Source organism: Macaca mulatta, chromosome 4, assembly GCF_049350105.2.
Source record: "Macaca mulatta isolate MMU2019108-1 chromosome 4, T2T-MMU8v2.0, whole genome shotgun sequence".
In the NCBI taxonomy this organism is placed as follows: Eukaryota; Metazoa; Chordata; class Mammalia; order Primates; family Cercopithecidae; genus Macaca; species Macaca mulatta.
Window position 1 is genome coordinate 76,740,855 of NC_133409.1, and position 20,284 is coordinate 76,761,138.

Below are 20,284 nucleotides of genomic sequence, written 5' to 3' on the forward strand. Positions count from 1 at the left end.
ATTCACAGTTAAATAGATTTTTTTAAGTGTGTATCTCAGTTCCTTCTCCCATTCCCATGGACAGAGAGAAGGGTATCTTGGGTGAGCTGCTGTGGGGATCTCCTGGGGAGAGCTGTTAGGTCGGGTACCCAGGAGAGCAACACAGCAGCCTGGGCTGGCCCTGCCTGGGACACCCCCAGCTGAGCCAACCGCCTGGCGCCCCCTGCTGGTTGTCTTTCGGTCGCTCCAAACTGAGCATGTGCAGCTTCTTGGTAAGCTTGTCTTTCATGTTGGGTGACAGAAAAAAGCGAAGGTTTCCTGATGTCCTGTGAGTACAACTGGAGCTAGATCAAGAGTAAAGGTACCTTTGGTTCACCTCCAGGAGAAAAGAATTCCCCCCAGAGGATGTTTACCTGGGACCTGGCTGCAGAGTGATATCGAAGGCCATCTTTCTGTTCTTGATAGACGGTGAGGGGTGGGGAGTCGTGACCCCTCAGAGAATCTGATGCAGTCTCTAGGCTTTCCCTCAGAAACATGTGCCCATGCACACACCACAGCCTTTTCCATACAACTGCAAACCCCTGTTCACAGACCCCTGGCCTCGATCCATAGATCTCATGTTGAAGTCTTGTTTTACTTGTATGCACTTTGCATCCAGGAGCCTACAAATTGACAAAATTGAGAAAAATCTGAGGATTTAAGTTGATACTGGCAGTAAGTGGATTTTCTAGGATTCTGCTTATAGAAAGGACTAGTGATTACAGATATTCTTGGGTTTGCTTACCTTTTAAGAATATAAAAACCCCTCTGTTAGAAATAGATCCTGCAGGCAGAAAATCAGTAAGGACATGGTTGAACTCAGCACCATCAATAAACTGATGTCCACTTGTGGATGTCTATAGACTGCTTCATCAGACCACAGCCACATACACATTCTTCTCAAGCTTACATGGAACATTCTCCAAGACAGACCACATATTCTGAGCCATAAAACATACCTCAACATGTTTGAAAGAAATCATGCAGTGTCTGCCCTGAGACGACGATGGAATCACACTAGAAATCAAAACAGAAAGATAGATGGAAGATCTCTAAAGATTGAACAACCCACTTCTAAATAATGCATGGATCAAAGAAGAAATCTTGAGAAATTAAAAAATAGTTTGAACTAAATGCAAATGAAAATACAACCCATCAAAATACAAGTATGCAGCGAAAGCAGTGCTCAGAGAGAAATTTGTAGCATTGAAGAATATAAACGGTTTTTGACAATTCTTGCTTGCCCTCACCAGACTCCCTGAAGTGACCCTAATGCATGAAAATAATTGTGACTCTTTCTACTATTCAGATTTTACCCAGTGATGGAAAAGATCAATTTTCTTGTGGGAATTCTGTGGCTGACCAAGCCTTCCTTGATTCTCTCTCAGCCAGCACAGCTCAGGCCAGTTCGTCGGCTGCCAGCAACAACCACCAGGTACGTCTCACTTCCTTTTTCTGGATGTGGCTGGCTTTACTGAAAGCAGAGCATATTTGTGAAAGCTTGTGATGCATTATAGCTATTGCCATCCCCCAAAAGCATAAACAAAGTCGCTTTTAGGTTGTTATGTGGCATTTCTGTTGGGTACTAACAAAGAACTCACCTGTTAAGCCTGATAATGACTGTTTGCAAAATTTATTAGAAAAGGCAGGGTGTTAATTGAGGGTTGCTGACAAGTCTGTCATGATATGAACACAGACCCCAGAAACTGCAAACCCTCTTAGATAAAGTCATGGAAAGAAGAGGAAGAAAAGGAGGGTCTTGTTGAGGAGGTCAGTGTCAGAGCATCGGCCTGGATCAGGAAATGGATTCCCTGGCCCTGGAATGCTGCTTACACTCTCAGAGCTAGAGGCCCTCATCCTGCAAGTAGAAGCAATGCATGTGAAAGTCTACCAGATCCAGGCACTCAGCACTTGGTACTCTTATTGTATTGCTTCCAGGAAACTTAGAATAGTGGAATAACTTGAGAAGAATACAAGGAAATTTTACATTAATTTTAATTAAAATTTGACTAGTTTAGGTTAATTCTTCTATTTCATTTATTGCCAAATGATGACACAGAGTAAATGACAAGAAGAAAATTAAGAAGATAGGTATCAAAATATTGTTGCTGCTGGGCACAGTAGCTCACGCCTGTAATCCCAGCACTTTGGGAGGCCAAGGCAGGTGGATTGCTTGAGTGCTGGGGTTCGAGACCAGGCTGGGCAACACAGTGAAATCCCATCTCCACACGTTAAAAAGAAAGTTAAAAAAAAGAATTAAAATATTGTTACTGCTTACATCTTTAGAAATGAATGGGCTTTAGGACATGTTATGTCTTGATTTTTGTTTTTAACTACATAAAAGGTTTTACATTATATCAGGCCTAATAATCATATCACTTACAATTATTTGCTTATAGAATATCTGTTTATTAGCCAGGCGCAGTGGCTCACGCCTGTAATCCCACCAGCACTTTGGGAGGCCGAGGCGGGCGGATCACCTGAGGTCAGGAGTTTGAGACCATCCTGGCCAACATGGTGAAACCCCATCTCTACTGAAAATACAAAAATTAGCTAGGTGTGGTGGCAGGCACCCGTAATCCAAGCTGCTCGGAGAGCTGAAGCAGGACAATCACTTGAAGCTGGGAGGCGGCCACTGCAGTGAGCCGAGATCGTGCCACTGTACTCCAGCCTGGGCGACAGAGTGAGACTCCGTCTCAAAAGAGAAAGAATATCTGTCAATTGACCTTCCAAGTGAGTTTAAGTTTATCACCATATACTAACTGCAGGTTTTACACATTTCAAAACAGCTTTTTGTAGACATTCTGAATTACAAATTAGACTCAGATATTTAAAATTTGCAGGCAAGGTGATCACGGTAATTGAAGAACACTTTTCTATATTTTATTATTCTGTACTACTTGAGAACATTGGCCAGGTAAGGGTTACTCACTGTGAAACGTGAATAGTAGTTATACCTCACTTGAAGTTTTCCCAGGGGTTCTCAGCCTGAGCCTCAGTGCTGTTTGAGGCCCCACACCCTTTCCTAGTGGGACCCGTCCTGGGCACTGCAGGATATTGAGCAGCCTTCCTAGCTTCTCCCTACCAGGTGCCAGTCACATGCCCACCGCCTCTGTTGTGACAACCAAAAATGTCTCCAGATACAGCCAAGTTACCTAGGAGCAAAGCCAAGCCGGTTGAGATTCACTGAGTTACACAAAAGCACCCATGAGATGGGTTTGCATTAATAAAGGACAGCGTTTTAAATGAGAGAATTGTAATGAGGTGATCATAGAATAAGTGAGGCAAACAAAAAATAGAAATATTTACCTTATTTTAATTCGAGGGACTGACCAGCTATTATCTCAAGATAGGTGGAAGCAGTTTAGCTAATGAAAATAAATTAAAACTCAGATTTAAGTAATGTTCTGTTAGGAAATATATTCCTTGGTTTACTTGTAGTTTAATATAAACTGGCATAAGTCTAAAATTTGTTTCATCTAGGTTATTTAGCAGGTAATAAAACCAAAAAAAAAAAAAAAAAAGGCGGGGGGTGGGGAATCCAGTCTAACATTGAATCTAATCAGATCCTTTGAAAGCAAAGAAAAATTAACTGAAACTAGAATTAGTGAAATGCAGAAAGCATAGCTATCATTAGAGCATTTGAATTTAATTTAAATCAAGTAAAAATATTTTAACAGCCATCTCTGCCCTCTGTTATCTGAGATATGAGAACAATTTTAAGTAGGCCAAAATTTGGGTACATTTTATAAATATCATGAAAGATGTCACAAGTAGGAAACCAAATGACCATTATTAATGGGTAGCTTTTTAAACATTTTCCTATCAGGTTTGCCCATTGCTTTCATTTTCTGAACACGGGTAGGAAAATGCGTGCTCTGAGGTGTGCTGCTTGGGAGGCTCCGATTGCATGTTCCGGCACATGCATTCTCCCAGGGTCGGTTTTGTTTCAACAGCCGGACCTCGGAGAAGCTGGGCCTCTCTCCCGCCAATCAGGCCTGCGGGCACATCCCCTCTGAGACTTGCATCTCTTCAGCTTGGCACACTCTGCCAACTTCTGAGCCAGTGTCTCTTTACTCGTCTTAACATCAGTTCGTTTAAATTTGACTCTCCTCCCACACAAGCAAGTTGAAGCCTCATATTCAGTTGGTTATCCAATTTCCTGAGTGTTGTATTTTTCTTTTAAGTCATATCTTTTTAAAGATCTCTTTGAATAACTTATTTCGGGCCTGCTACTCTTTCCTTGACTTTGTATTCTTCATCTGTGCTGCATTTCAGAGTAACTAGTTCATGAATGTGTAAAAACCAAAAGATAGCACTTTCTTTTGGTTTTTCTTGAAAATCCTAGTTTCAGGTTGCTTGGGGACCCTTTGATCCTAGATTCTTACTGAGTAGTCTCAGGTAAGCAGAGTGCTGGTGTCAGGGCAGTGTTGATGCATCCAGGACGCTGACCCGCTGTGATTGCTTTCCTCCTTTAATGGTGAGACAGCGCTTTATCAGCTCAAACGTAGTCCAGCTAAGTTTAGATTAGAATTGTCACTGTGAAAGGAATATGATAAGTTGTTCTTTAAATGGACTGAAACAGTTCAATTTGGAAAATTATAAAGCTATTTATTAAAGTACTTGGAGAAAATAATAGACAGCATATTTTTATGGCCTTGGAATATGGAAACCCTTTTCTTATTTTTATTTATTTATTTTTTTGAGACAGAGTCTTGCTGGGTCGCCCAGGTGCTGGAGTGCAGTGGTGCGATCTCAGCTTGCTGCAACCTCCGCCTCCTCCTGGGTTCAAGTGATTCTCCTGCCTCAGCTTCCCAAGTAGCTGGGACTACAGGTGCTTGCCACCACACCCGGATAATTTTTGTATTTTTAGTAGAGACAGGGTTTCACCATATTGACCAGGCTGGTCACGAACTCCTGACCTTGTGATCCGCCTGCTTCAGCCTCCCAATTGCATCCGGCCTATGGAAGCCCTTTCTGAGGCTGACAGCACAAAGTCTAGTAGCCATTAAGGAGATAATTGATACATTTAAGTAAACAAGTAATATTAAATTAGGAAAAATACTTCTGACTTGTGACAGATACAGGCTAATTCCATTCATATACGTATATTCTTGCTAATCTGTAAGAAAAAGATGAATTCAGAAGAAATAGGTAAAGGGTATAGACAGGCCGTTCATTGGGAGGACAAAGGTACTAATAGTTAATAAACTTGGGGAAATGTTCATTTTGAGATTCTTCTATCAAACTAGCAGAGAATGAAAACATTTTAAAACCTAGTGTCATAAAGGTGTGGTCAGATAGGCAGTGTCATACAAAGCGAGGGAAAGGATAGAGTGATGAAGCTCTTCGGGGCCGGTTTGGTGATGTATATGAGTATTTACAATGCATGCCTCTAAGGCCCAGCGGTTCTGAGTTCCTCCTGCAGATCTGCTCGCAGAACACAGGTTTCTGGGCAAGAACGTTTCCTACGGCATTGTTTGTAACAGCAGAAAACCGGAATGTAAATGTCTGTCAGCAGCGGACTGGTCAGATGAACTATAGGCAGCCACGCAGTGGAAAGTCGAGCTTCTCTTAGGGAGAGTGAGGGTAGATTTAGATGTACAGATAGAGATATATGATTTTTTTTAAAAAGGCACCTCAGTATGGGTAATGTTATCTTTCTTGTGTGTAAATGCACACACACACACACGCCCCGTAGATGCAAAGTGTGTAGAAAATTTATTGAAGGATACCCAAGAACTGAATCAAACTCTTGTCATGTTCTTATTCAAATACAGATTTTATATTACTCAGATGAGGACAACCATTTTATTACCTTTGAAAAGAAAGCGTAGTTTTTAGTGGTCAATAGTAGTTTCATTATTAGTTACTTATCGGTTATTTTGCAGTTTCAAGAGTATTTCACATTAGTGGCTGAACCGCTAGAATGAATGGCCCAGCTGATGGGAATGAATCTCAGTTGTTAAAAATCTCTACTCGTGTGTGTGCTAGTCTTGTTTTTCATCCAGTTGTTGTTTAGATTACATCATTGCCATGATTCTGAAAAGGTCTCAGTATGGATCTTAAACTCTCAGATTACTGCTTTAGAGTACTTACTTTTGAGAAATTAATAGAAAATTTGTTTTCTACTTTTCTAGAAAATGAGAACAATGAGTTTTAAATGTTACTTAAAAGTTCTGTAAACCCAGATGTCTTATCTGAAGGTTTTCTACTTGAGAGGTTTGCTTTCTGTCTTCTTCAAACACTAGAAAGATGTGTATACTTGGAATAAAGCTGCTTTTCTTTTGGTGAGAGCCCTTCTGGCCCCTGTCACATACTGTCCCTGGCATCTCTCTGTTTTTCTGTTTCACAGTTTCACACCCCGCCAGACCCCAGGTGAGTGGTGTGGTGGGAAGCATGTAAGGTTTGCTGTTAGATCCAGGCTTGCCAGTCCGGCTCCACTGTGTAAGAATTGTGGCTTTGGCATAAGACCTGCCTCCTGAATTGTCAGTGGATTAGGTCACCAATGTAAAGTAGTGCCGGACACATGGAAGACATTTCATAAATATTTTCCTTCTTTTCCCACTTCTTCCCTCTTTTAAAAGGGTGTCTTCAATCCACTTACCCTTTTGTGTTCCAACCTCTCTCACTGTTCTACCCTTTCTAATCGTGTAGATTCCCTTATGAAGTGTCTCTCTACTCTTGAATTTTCTCTTTGATTTGCCCAATTTCTAGCTTTTTGTTGAACAGTTCTATCAGCATGTCTCCTCTGTATCTGAAATTCATCTTCAACAGAATCACTTGTTTCCCCACAAAACTAGTTTCTCTTCCTGACTTTCCTATTTCTGTTTCTCTGAAATGTTACTTCTTTCTGTACCCTCTTTTTATTCTGTTTTGAAACCCTAACCGAGTGCCATCGTGAGCCACAGTTATTGAGAGGCGTGCTCTGCATCCTTGAGATGTGGAGAGAGAAGGAACTGATTGAGATCCATTGTTCTAACAGATTTCCTGTCTTTTCTCTCCTCCTAAGAGGCAGCCTAGCTTGGTGTCAAGGCAGTGAGCTCAGGAGCCAGACTGTCTGGGTTTTAATCCCAGATCTCACACATCCTGTGTGAATCAGGGTAAGCTGCTTAGCGTCTCTGTGCCTCATCTGTAAAACCTCATAGGATTGTTGGAAAGAGTAAATGAAAAGAGTTCTAAAGTATTTAGAAGAGTACACAGTACTTAGTAGTGGTTTCATAATTGTTAATTATAGTTAATCTCATATACCACTGCTTCTGAAACAAGACATTAAGGACAGGCGCACTTCATTTTATTGCCCTTTACTTTATTGCACTTGACAGGTAATGCGTTTTTTACAGATCAAAAGTTTTTGGCACCCCCTACCTTGAGCAAGTCTGTGGGCGCCATTTTGTCAATAGCACGTACTCACTTGGTGTCTCTGGTTCACATTCTGTTAATCCTTGCAATGTTTCATACTTGTTCATTGTTATTGTATCTGTTTTGGTGACCCGTGATGAGTGGTCTTTGATGTTACTATTGTGATTGTTTTGAGGCACCACAATGGCGAGCTTAATTGACATGTTTTATGTGTTCCAACTGTTCCACCCACCAGCCATTCCCTCATCTTTCTCCCTGTCCTTGGGCCTCCCTCTTCTCTGAGACACAACAGTAGTTCAGTTAACCAATTAATAACCCTGCAGTGGCCTCTGAGTGTTTCAATGAAAGGAAGAGTCGCATTTCTCTCACTTTCAATCAAGAGCTAGAAATCATTGAACTTAGTGAAGAAGGCTTGTCAAAAGCTGAAACAGGCCAAAAGCCAGGTCCTCTTGAGCCAAATACTTAGCCAAGTTCTGAATGCAACGGAAAAGTTATTGAAGAAACTTCAAAGTAGTAGTCCAGTGAACACTTGAATGATAAGAAACTGAAACAGCCTTATTGTCAATAAGGAGAAGGTTTGAGTGGTCTGGATAGAAGACCAAACCAGGCACAACATTCCCTTAAGCCAAAGCCTAATGCAGAGCAAGGTCCTGACTCTCTTCAATTCTGTGAAGGCTGAGAGAGGTGAGGAAGCTGCAGAAGAAAAGAGAGCTTGGTTCATGAGGCTTAAGGAAAGAAGCTGTCTTCGTAATATAAAAGTGCACGGTGAAGCATGCAAGTGCTGCTGTGGAAGCTGCAACACATTATCCAGAAGATCTAGCAAAGATTATTGATGATGGTGCTGTCCTAAACAGATTTTCGGAGCCGATGAAACAGCCTTCTATTATTGGAAGAAGATGCCGTCTTAGGACTTGCACAGCTGGAGAAGGGAAGCCAGTGCCTGCTTCAGAGTTTCAAAGAACAGGCTGACTCTCTTAGAAGGAGCTAATGCGGCTGGTAACTTTGTTGAAACCAGTGCTCATTTACCATTCTGAAAATTCTAAGGGCCCTTAAAATTATGTGAAGTCTACTCTGTGTTCTGTAAATTGAATAGCAAAGCCTGGATGACAGCACATCTGTTTGCAATATGATTTACTGTTAAGACCAACTGCTGAGAAAAAAAGATTTCTTTCAAAATATTACTGCTCATTGACAATGCCCTTGGTCACCTGAGAGCCCTGATGGAGATATACATGAAGACTGATGTTTCCATGCCTGCTAACACAGCACTTATTCAACAGCCCATGGATTGAGGAGTAATTTCGACTTCTAAGTCTTATAAGAAATACATTTTGCAAGGCTATGGCTGCCATAAATAGTGATTCCTCTGGTGGATCTGGGCAAAGTACGTTGAAAACCTTCTGAAAAGGATTCATCATTCTGGATGCCAAGAAGAACATTCATGATTGATGGAAGAAGGTCAAAATATCCACATTAACAGGAGTTTGGAAGAAGTAGATTCTAACCCTCATAGAAGATGTTAGTGGAGGAAGTAACTGCAGATGTGGTAGAAATAGTAAGAGAACTAGAAATGGAAGTGAAGCCTGAAGAGGTGACTGAATTGCTTCAACCTCTTGATAAAACTTTTGCTTGTTATGGATGAGCAAAGAAAGTGGTTTCCTGAGATGGAATCTATTCCTGGTGAGGATGCTATGAACATCGTTGAAATGACAACAAACTAGTAGATAAAATAGCAGGAGGATTTGAGAGAATTGATTCCAGTTTTGAAAGAAGTTCTACTGTGGGCAAAATGCTATCAAACAGCATCAGATGCTACAGAGAAATCTTTCATGAAAGGAAGAGTCAGTTGCCGTGGCAGACTTCACTGTCTTGTTTTAAGAAGTTGCCATAGCCACCCCAACCTTCAGCACCCACCACCCTGATCAGTCAGCAGCCGTGAACATCAAAACAAGAGCCCCCGCTTAGCAAAAAGGGTGCAGCTTGACTAATGGAAGGCTCAGATGATCGTTAGCAATTTTTAGCAATAAAGGATTTTTAATTGAGATACATATATTTTTTACACATAATGCTATTGCACACTTATACAGTATAGTGTAAACATAACTGTTATGTACACTGGGGAACCAGAAAAATGCACATGACTCACTTTAATGTGATGGACTGGAGCCAAACCCTCAGCATTGCTGATGTATGCTTTTGTGTCATCTCTTAAGTTTAAGAAATTTCAGAGGCTTCTCTGTTGCCTTCTGGAACAATCATTTTCTACATATCAGCAGGGCTATCCCAGGAGAAGGTCTCTGTGTATCAGAGTTATGCAAGCATATGCTGAACAGTTCATGGTAGGGAAATCATAGAAGAAATTCATCTGAATTTGAGGTTGAGGTACTTTTCCAAGCTCGGTTATATTTCTGTGATGCCTCAGTGTGGCTACCCATCATCACCTTATCTTGAAGTTATGTATTTGTCTCCAGGCAAACTGATGATTATCCAAATATGTCCCATGCTGTTTCACCTTTAATTTGTACCTTCGGCTTGCTCTTCTAAGAATAATAGAGTGACCCTTCCATCTTTCAGAAGCCCATCTCTTCAGGTTCAGCTCAAATACCACGTCTTCTATAAAACCTTTCGTTTTCTGTTTTACTTCTCTGGATTCCCTTAGCACAATTTGTGACTCTTATTACAAATTATATTGCTTATTTGTAAGTTGTTAAGCTTGATAAGCAAAGAATTTGTCTTTTTTTCTATTCCCAATGACCTATAAGAGACTTTGTACCATAATACTCTGTTCTTGTTTGAATAACTTTTTTTCTCAGATATAAATACATCAAAAGGTACTTTACAATGTAAGATATTAAGAGACTTACAGATTTCCTGAATCCCTGCCTTGAAGAAGTTTGTGTTCTTAACACTGACCACAGGACTAGGAGCTGTCCCATCACTGGCCTGTCATTCTCCCATCTGACGGGCTACCCAATCAAAAGCAGAAAGATTCTCTTACAGAAAATCCTCTGGCATTGTTATTTTTTTAAAACAGTTTGGATATTAAACAAATGCTTGAAGTTAAGTGGTATTTAAGGATATAACATTTTTCCTTTCAGAGATTTTCCATGTAATTATATTTGTTACAAAGGAATTTTTATTGGTTAAAGGATGAGGAAGGCAATGGTAATTTTATGTTGGAACTACATTTTGCTTTCTTAGTTCTCAGAAGTCTATATGTAGGCCATTTTAGGCCTTTTTTTGTAGTCCATTTAAAAATAAATTGATAAACCTTCACAAAGGTTCAGTATTAGATGTGCTTATATTTTCATTAATTCACGTAAGTCTTATGCCTTAGGCATCTCATAATTGCTTATTGAGACTTTCTCTTTACAGAACTTTATTGAAAAGATTCTCTCCATCTCTTCACTCTCACTGCCACCCCCTGTATGAATTCTTTTTAGTTGGTAATAGGGCTTTTTAAGGAAGATCGTATACCAGTGTTAGAGGATGTATGGACATCTTCTTCAAAACTGCATGAGGCTGCCAATACCAACCTTCTGTGCTTTGTCACAGATCCCTGACATCATAAGACAGCTTTGTTCATCTGAGGAACCTTTCAAAAATGCATGCTGGTGAAGTTTATTATGTAGGGTGGGTTTTGTTTGTTTTGTCTAACTGGAAACAGACTATTAAAGCAAAGTCTTTTTTTTTTTAACCTTAAAACTGCGGTGCTGAAGGACCAGCCAGCATTGTTATACATCCATCCTGTCATCAGAACGGGGTAAAGCTTATTTCACATGGACTTCTCTTAGGTCTCTCTGGAAGCAAACTATTTGCTAATTGTAGCGCCATCCTATTCTGTACTCAAAGCTGCCTATTTTAGGACTTTGAGCTATCCGAATAAGTAGATTCGCTAAGCTAATACAAATATCCATTTACTTTAAGGAAACTTTTGTTGTTTTAATTCTGTTTGTTTAAAAAATAAACACCTGGGCCGGGCGCAGTGGCTCACACCTATAATCCCAGCACTTTGGGAGGCCGAGACGGGCGGACACGAGGTCAGGAGATCGAGACCATCCTGGCTAACACAGTGAAACCCCGTCTCTACTAAAAATACAAAAAATTAGCTGGGCGTGGTGGCGGGCACCTGTAGTCTCAGCTACTCGGGAGGCTGAGGCAGGAGAATGGCGTGAACCCAGGAGGCGGACCTTGCAGTGAGCCCAGATCGCGCCACTGCACTCCAGCCTGGGTGACAGAGCGAGACCCCGTCTCAAAAAAAAAAAAAATTAAATAAATAAATAAATAAACACCTGAAATTGACATCTGTAGGTTCAGAATGTGACTTAACAAAGGATTTGTTATATAATTTCACCTCTTTTGGTAATTCCCAATCAGTAATATTGATATGACTGAGTCTGTTGTTGTGATCTACCTTCGTTTTTAAAACAATGTGCAAGTTTTATGTTCCATCAGTGGTTTTCTAACGTCAGTACAGGTTCATCTGTAGAATTAGATCATGTCCTTTGAGCCAAGGATCTGTAAAGAATGAAATAGGAAATCTGTCAAATTCTTCCATATTTTGAGCTAAGGTGGTTAGCTTTTTTATGTAAGAGAATATTATCACCTCTTCAGGCCCTTTTGAGGAAAAGAGTTAAATGTTTGTCAGAAATTCTGGTTGAGATGTTCTCCGGTTTAAGAATCAGATATTTGCTTTCTATTCCTACTTCCTAACATAGTTGCATGTGGTATAGTCATAAGATGGGCCGTGGCACGATAGGCCAGGGGACGTCATCACAGGCGCTGTGGAAGGATGTGACAGGCACAGTGAGGAATTCCTTATGTGGTGATAGGCGGACCCCTGAATGCCTCCAGGGCCCCATCCCAAGCTCATAACATAGAGAGTAGTTAGCCTGTGATTGGGAACTCCTCTTAACTGGTGGACTTAGAGATGGGATGATCTGTGTTGACCTGTGGTGGACGTTTGGTGTCTACTGGAAGGAATTCGGTGGGCCATAAGAGCTGCGACCACTCACAGTATGTTTTGAGCTTTCATATACCCTTTGTACACGTTTGGTAGAAAGCCAAACAGAAAGCAACTTTAAGTAAATATAAGTTACCATTTTCATTAATTCTGAAACCCAGCCCTCCTGCAAGGCCTGATTTGGTTACGGTGCAGACAGATAGAAGGCGTGGTGCCATTGCCCATCTCTGCTACGCCACAGTTGCTGTTCTCATGGTCTCTGCAGTGAGAGCCCTTCCTCTTAGGCCATGTCTTAGCTGCTTACTAGGAAACCAGTGAACTGAGTCAGATCTAACCATGTCATCCAAACAAGCCCCTGCCCTACTTTCTGCATGTTGTTGTCAGAAGTAAGGGTTTGTTTCTTACTGGTCCCAGTTCCCCAGGGATGTCATATGAGGAGTAGAATGCAACAACATAAAAAAATATAGCAAAACCAGAAACTACTATTTTTGTGGTCAGCAGTCGCTAATTAGCATCCTGTCTTTAAAAACAATTAGTAAAGTAACCTTTTATTTTATTGTTACAGAAGCAGTACATATGCATTGTAGAAAATTTAGACTAGCAAAAAGAAAAGTATCCCATTTTCACAGTCACTACTCTTTACACTAGGTGTCTGTCTTATTTTCTCTGTGTGAACATGGGTATACACACAAACATACAGATGTAAATTGTATATAAATGGTAATGGTTTACCACCAGTTGGTAATCCTTGCCAGAATCAGTAATGTTATTCCTTCCACACTTACTGAGCTGGTTTCATCTAGAAAGTAGGACTTTCCTGTATCAGCTGGAGCTAGTTAATTATGTCGAATTTCAATTTCGAAATCAGGATAGATGGCTAATTTCACCTCTCCTTAATTGCCAGGTTTCAAAGTAAGAAGTTGTTTTATAGCTACTACAAATAGTGACCAGCGAAGAAAGCATTCCTGTCTTTTTTCTGATAGTAGCATGGATGCATGGATTTACATTGATTTAATTATGTGTTTTGTTTTTTTTTCTTTGTGCTTAAAGTTACTACCTTTTGGAAGCCCATTCTAGCTCTTCTACCTCAATGATATTTGAAACCTCTCTTGCTCTTAAATAGCGCTACTTCTTTCATCTCTGTCAGTACTGCATCAGCTTCATGTTTCTCTTCGTTCTGGGTCATATTTTCCTTCTTTTCATGCCTGGTAAATTATGATTGGATGCCAGACATTGCAATTTTCACCTTGCTATACGCTGGAAATTTTTGCCTTCCCATAAACATTTTTGAGCCTTGTTCTGGGATGCACCTGAGTTACTTCGAAATAGTCTGATTATTTCAGGTTTTATTTTTAAGCCCAGAGCAACATTTAGCTTAGGGATATTTTTGCCCCTGTCTTGAAACAAATCCTTGGTAGTATTGTACCCGATGCCCGTGAATCATGAAGTTTTCCATTTGGGCAGGTGGGAATAGCCCCATGTGAGGGATTGCACTCTTGATTCTTTCGTGTGTGTCTTTCCCTGACCTTGGGTAGTCCCCTCACGTGACGGGCTGATCAGTGCAGATCTGCAGTGCCCTCTGCAGTCTCCAGAGCTCTCTCTGTGCGTCTCTGTCTTCCCCAGACTCTGTCTCCTCCCACTACAGAGACCACCGAGCTTTGTGTGGGTTTTCCATGCCTGCTGTGTGGCCTGGAGAGTCTCTCCACGCAGTGGTCAGGCACTTGTAGGCTTACTCTGTCTGTTTCCCGTATCTCGGGATCACTTCTTCACTACCTGGTATCCAGTGATTTGAACACAGTTTCCTGTATTTCACCATATTTTTAGTTTTCAATTGGAGCATTAACTGGGTCCCTGTTACTCCATCTTTGTTGTCTGCTTTGGTTAATTTTTTAGTTTTCAATGGGAGCATAAACTGAGTCCCTGTTACTCCATCTTTGTTGTCTGCTTTGCATATTAACTGATTTTCAACTCCAAGTTTATTTTCATCTCTCAGGTGAGAATAATACCACCACTTACTTCACAAGAGAGTTGCCCCTGAAAAGGACACTGTCATCCACTATGTAAATGTTCTTAGTACTGACTTCCCTACTGGACAGTTGTGGAACTGGGATTTGAAGCCTGGAAGTTGGGCTCCAGAGTGGTCCTCTTCACACATCTGCTGCAGTTTACCCATCGATTGGCTTCATGGAAGCGTATCAGTTACCTCTTCTCACAAGATGCTGTATTGTAGGCCAGTTAGACCCCTAAGAGCACACACCAGGAGACATTGGCCTTTGCTCCTGAGTTCACAGACCAGCTGGGCTGTTGTGTCCTTCACAGCTGCGATTGGTAGGACTCACTTGTGGCTCTGTGGTCAGCTTCAAGTTGACTAGGTGGCTTTGCTTATTTTGTCTGGACTCTCTCACATACATGTGTAATGCCTCTGAAAGCAAAAGGTTCAGAATATTAACACTTTTAACAACTTGGCTATTTCTGTTTTTTCCTCTGGAGTTTGTTTCTGTGGCTGTATGACTTGCCTGATACTTGTTCCATTGTTTCTGTACTGCTTATAGTTATTTTTAGGGCTTCAGTAATACTGTACTGTGATACCAAACAACAGACTTTAGAAAATATAATGCATTGAAGATAACCCATTGCTACACAATTGGGGCTTTTTGCATGTAATGTTTGTGAGTGAGTGGCATGCTCGAGTTTTCTGGAGAATTTGGTCCTGCCATGAATGTGCTGGTTTTGGTTAAAAACTTTGACCTGCTCTATCACGCTTGTTCACTGGGCACCTTTTTTATTTTAAGGTGGATATTTTGGCTCAGATTGGTTGTGTCGAAAGTCTCAGCCAGTCACCACCTTCTTCTCCTTCTCCTTCTCCTTCTTCCATAAATAAGGTAAATTTCAAACTTGAACACAAGAGGAAATAAACATTTAATAAACCCTAAAAGTCATATTGTTTTCCCAAGTGAGGTGATTATGTCAGGTACAGTGTCTTACAGGAGCTCTTCTTGGGGCGTGGTGATGTGGGATGTGAAGTATGTAGGAACTGGAAAGATCATGGGGATTTACACCATGGAGGCCTCTTAGAGGAGGCTTGATTGATGAATTTATCCCACGGGCAGTGAGATCTCATGAAAGGTCTTTAACTCTGTGGTTGACTGTGAGGAGGAGTGGGGTACCACGGAGAAAGGGAAAAGAAGAGGAGAATGAAGACATTGTCCTGTAGAAATTCGAGAGGAAGGGAAGGTGTAAAGAAAGAAACAGAAGAGGCATCTCAGCATTGGAAACCTGAGTGAAGGAGCCGAGGGGATTATTGCATGACCAAATGTCTGCAGTTGAGAGACCAAAGGGGTTGTGGGGATGGAGAACAACGTTAGAGACATCAGGCGCAGTGGCTCACGCCTGTAATCCCAGCACTTTGGGAGGCAGAGGCAGGCGGATTACCTGAGGTCAGGAGTTCGAGATTAGCCTGGCCAACATGGCAAAACCCATCTCTACTAAAAGTACAAAAATTAGCCGGGTGTGGTTGTGCACACCTGTAATCTCAGCTACTTGGGAGGCTGAGGCAGGAGAATTGCTTGAACCTGAGAGGCAGAGGTTGCAGTGAGCTGAGATCGCACCACTGCACTCCGGCCTGGGTAACAGAGCAAGACCCTGTCTCAAAAAAAAAAAAAAAAGTCAGACATCAAAGGATCCTTCAACCAGATCATTGTAGTCTAGTTTGTTACAGTAAAGCTTAGGTTTTGAAAAAAGTCAAGATCTCAGCATGTAGCAACAGAAAATATTTGTGCCGAAAGTCCCAAGAATTAGGAGTTGCTGTTGTTGACCTTTACGGTAAAAATATTTCTGTCTTCTTCCTCTTTTATGTATCTGAAGGGAACAGAACGTTGGCTGGAATAGAAGATATCTTAAGCCTGTTATCTCTTCAATTAAAAGTCTCTATTAATATGACCTGGCTGTGCAGCCATTTGTGAATATAACTGTCTGATCTTTTGCATAGCATAAACTAATAGGTATTTTACTTAGATGGGGATTTACTCAAAGAAATGCTAGTCTTTGTTCTTTTCTTTATATTTTAGATGAGCCCTCACATATTAAGATAACCTCTACCGAATGCATACTATGTTCCACGTGTTGTGTTAGATGCTTTGTATGCATTATGTCATTTAATCCTTACAGGAGGATAATGTTATACCCCTTACATAAGTGTGGGGACTAAGAGAGCTAAGTAAATTGACCAAGGCCACTCGGCTAGTGGTAAGTGATAAAGCTGGGATTCAAACCCAGATAGCAGGCTTTAAGCCTTAAAGTTCTTAATCACTTTACCCATGTGGTATAATGATTACTTGAGTCAATTCCAACAGCTTCCTAAAGGGAGTTAAACTCCACCTAGTGTACCAGGATTCGTCTTGCCCCTTTTTATCCCATATTGTATATTTGTACTATGTGCAGCTTTCCTACACTCACCACACAGCACCACCACAGGTGTGCATGTCCATCTCCCCCACCCCTCGTGGCCATTCTCAGTCTGTTCTGTGGTCCAGTGGCTCTGCAGTCAAGTACAAGCCAGGCTACTCTGAAGAAATTTAGCTAATGCTGTAAATCCTTTGAGTGAATGTGTTTAAATAAGTCTCCCAATGTAAAGCCTGCATAAATGTATTTCTGTATTTGCATTATGAGGAGAGGATAGCTTTTAAATTTAGAACATTAAACCAGCAAGTTTGTTAGTATATTGCTCCTGGCCCTAAAGAAGCATTTGATTTAGTTGGGGCAGGAGTTAGGAAGAGAGTCAGACATAATCATCTACCTGTGGTGATTACATAGATTTAAATGTGTCCCAGAGACCCAAGCAAACATGCTTTAGGAGTATATTCATTCAACAGATACTTAATTTACGAAACATTTACCCAGAGCCCCACGTTCACGGGCAGCAGGAGATGGCAGGATACCCTGATGGACACAGCCCTTCTCTGTTTCCTTCTAATGGAGCTCAGACAAGAGTGATTGTATATGTCAATTTTGTTTGTTGCATTTTCCAATGTTTGTTAAAATTTCAAGCATAGAAAAGTTAAATGAATTTCATAGTGAATAATCATATACCCACCTTCTGGATTTTACTATTCCCATTTTACAGCTCCTGCTTCCTCTCATATTTGCCCATCCCTCCATCTCTTGTGCCTGTCTGTATCGTCCAGCTTTTCTATGGTGAGCTGATTCCACTTTCAGAACTCAGACACTGTTATTTTAAGAGTACTCATAGTGTCACATGCTAAAAATTCTTTTTTTCTTTCTTTCTCTTTTGTTTTTTTTTTTTTTTCCGAGACAGAGTCTCACTCTGTCGCCCAGGCTGGAGTGCGGTGGTGTGACCTCGGCTCACTGCAACCTCCACCTTCCAGGTTCAAGCGGTTCTCCTGCTTTAGCCTCCCAAGTAGCTGGGATTATAGGCTCCTGCCAGTACACCCAGCTAATTTTTGTATTTTTAATAGAGATGGGGTTTCACCATGTTGGCCAGGCTGGTCTTGAACTCCTGACCTCAAGTGATCCTTCTGCCTCGGCCTCCCAAAATGTTGGGATTACAGGTGTGAGCTGCCACGCCCAGCCAAAAATCATTTTTTCTGTAGTCACATGCTGAAAATCACTTATTCTGCAATCTACCACAAGTTAATTTTTTCAAAAAGACTAGTATACATAAGACAAATCTGATTTCCTCCTTTTGGTGATCATGTTATGAAGGTTAGAGGTCTGACAAAGAGTAGGGTGTATTTCATACAAATGATCAAGAACATCACGTTTAAAATATCTGAGTCCTTGCCACTTTATACAAGGCATTTGGAGAATCTTTTGGGGGAAACGTTCTCCAGGTAAGACAGAGCTGTCCCCCAATTCACTGGTGGTACTGACCATCTAATTTGCAAATAATGAAGAAAGTAAAAGGAGGTGACTGGATGTCAGCCAGCAGGCTGTGGGAAGGCCAGAGCCCTGTTGATGGGGTAGGACTTTGCTAAATTGAGGAAGATGAGGTGTGCAGATAAGAGTACAGTACAGTGTGAGTAACAGCAGAGATGTGGAAAAGTTTGGGGACATGTGTGAAGTTCGAAGCTTCAGAGTGAAGGTTGGTGGCAGGTGGGGAGAATGGGGAATGCAGCACGAGGCAAAGTTGGGACCTGCGCTGAAGAGACTCTTGATTGAGCCACAGGAAGCTTGGAGTTGACTCCAGGGGCAGTGAGTGCTAACGAAGGGATTTTGATTACCCATGATGGACAGTTAAGTCAGGAAGAGCTTCACAAAATAAGGGGTGAGAAGAGAAAGCGGATGAAGATGCTGCTCAGTAGAAAGAAAGAGGAGGGAAAGGTGGAAGGAAAGGACAGAGAGGCGCCGCAGGGTGGAAACCTCAGCCCAGGAGCAGGGCAGGTTTTACCGTGACAAGATGTCTGTAGTTAGGGAACTACCAAAGGGATTTGGGGGTTGAGAGCAAAGAAGTCAGAGACCAATGTATGGAAAGGATGGGTTCAGAGAGAAAGCCGGTGACTGATTACAGATAAGAGGGGAAGGGACCTGCCAGGGGAGTAAAAGGCCATCTACTGAGGGAGTGAGTCCAGGGGCCATGACGGAGGCTGCAGGAAAGATTTCCAGTTGGTAGAGTTTTGAGAAACGTATTATCAGCAGGAGTTGGGTTGAAACAAGATAATGTTCCAGGGAAAAAAAAAACCAAGGAGATGGAAATAAACATACCCACAAAGATTTCATAACCTAGGTAGAGAGCTAAGATCGTATACATAACCAACTAGTGTGACAGTTATTACACACCTATAAAGTATTAACCAAGTGATTTTCAAAGAATTATTATTTGTTTCTACCCTAATTAAATAGATTTTAATTTTCTGAGGACAGTTGCTATGAATAGTTCACCTCCAGGTCTTTCCTCCATCTTGATGAAAATCCTTCCTGGCCAGTTTGCTAAGACCGAACCGTCTTCTGGAAGGGCCCAGAGAACATTCACTCTTCTGTGCTAGCTCACAGTCCTGTGTTCCTTTGCGGTGTACCTCACTTAGCTTCTGGCAGTCTTCTGAATCCAGGCCGCTCACTTCTGAACTCTAGCCCGAGGTTACACAGCGGGCGAGAGGTAGAGCTGTTAACGGAGCTCCAACTCGCTAGGCTCCTGACTGTGGCCCTCCGAGCCCCTCCATTTCACAGCCGGTCCTTGATGGAAACCAGGCTGAGGCTGCTATACCAGTGATAGTCTGTCCTTAGTGTCCCAAACTTTGGTACCTTTTCAAGTTCTTATTTGAAAAACAAAACCTTGTAACTTAAGAGTTTGGAGGACACAGAATATATTGCTAAATAAAATAGGAGAATAAAACTACATTCCCTTCAAGAAAACTGTAGAAGGAAGGGTTTCTCTTAGCTGAAGTGTGACTGCCAGGTCCTCAGCATGATCGCCTTCATTTCCAACGTCCACTGGGGTCATCTGAGAGTCCATCCCGAAGCCGAATGTCACCTTGTAAGCTGTGTGTTTGAGAAGTCACAGCCTTGTGGATGAAACATCTTCCTCCTTTTAGTATTTAACATAGAGTAAAATCACAAGTAACTTCAGTTTTTTCCTTAGAGGTATATAGGGCAGTAGAATGACATCATATTTCCACATGAAAAGCATATGGTCTGTTTCTAATGCACCTGGCACGTGACAGCCAGCGGTCTGCCCCATGTGTGGGTTGGTGAAGAGTCGAAACAGACCAGCCACTAGGGTGTCCTACAACATTAGGGGCTATATTAGACAGGGTGGATAATTTTCTTGCAAATATATTTCTTTTTTTAACTAGCACCATTTGTGTGTGTGTGTGTGTGTGTGTGTGTGTGTGTGTGTGTGTGTAAGACTCAAAACAAAGGGGAAGACTTGCTATTTCATGCTCTGAAATAGATTTAGTACGAAATTGTGGAGTGAAAGGCGTGAAT

At 41.5% G+C, this 20,284-nt stretch overlaps 1 protein-coding gene across 2 annotated transcripts in view; it reads left to right on the top strand.

The window, feature by feature from the left end:
* The window catches only part of SNX9 (sorting nexin 9), a 123,228-nt gene that overhangs the window by 50,052 nt on the left and 52,892 nt on the right, over nucleotides 1-20,284 (top strand). Inside the window, exons 4-5 of one of the 2 annotated variants that reach the window (XM_028847289.2) lie at nucleotides 1,328-1,453; nucleotides 15,136-15,225. In XM_028847289.2, the coding sequence (XP_028703122.2) occupies nucleotides 1,328-1,453; nucleotides 15,136-15,225 (216 nt within the window). The remainder of the gene's footprint in view (nucleotides 1-1,327; nucleotides 1,454-15,135; nucleotides 15,226-20,284) is intronic. The other variant, XM_028847290.2, reaches the window with a different exon arrangement.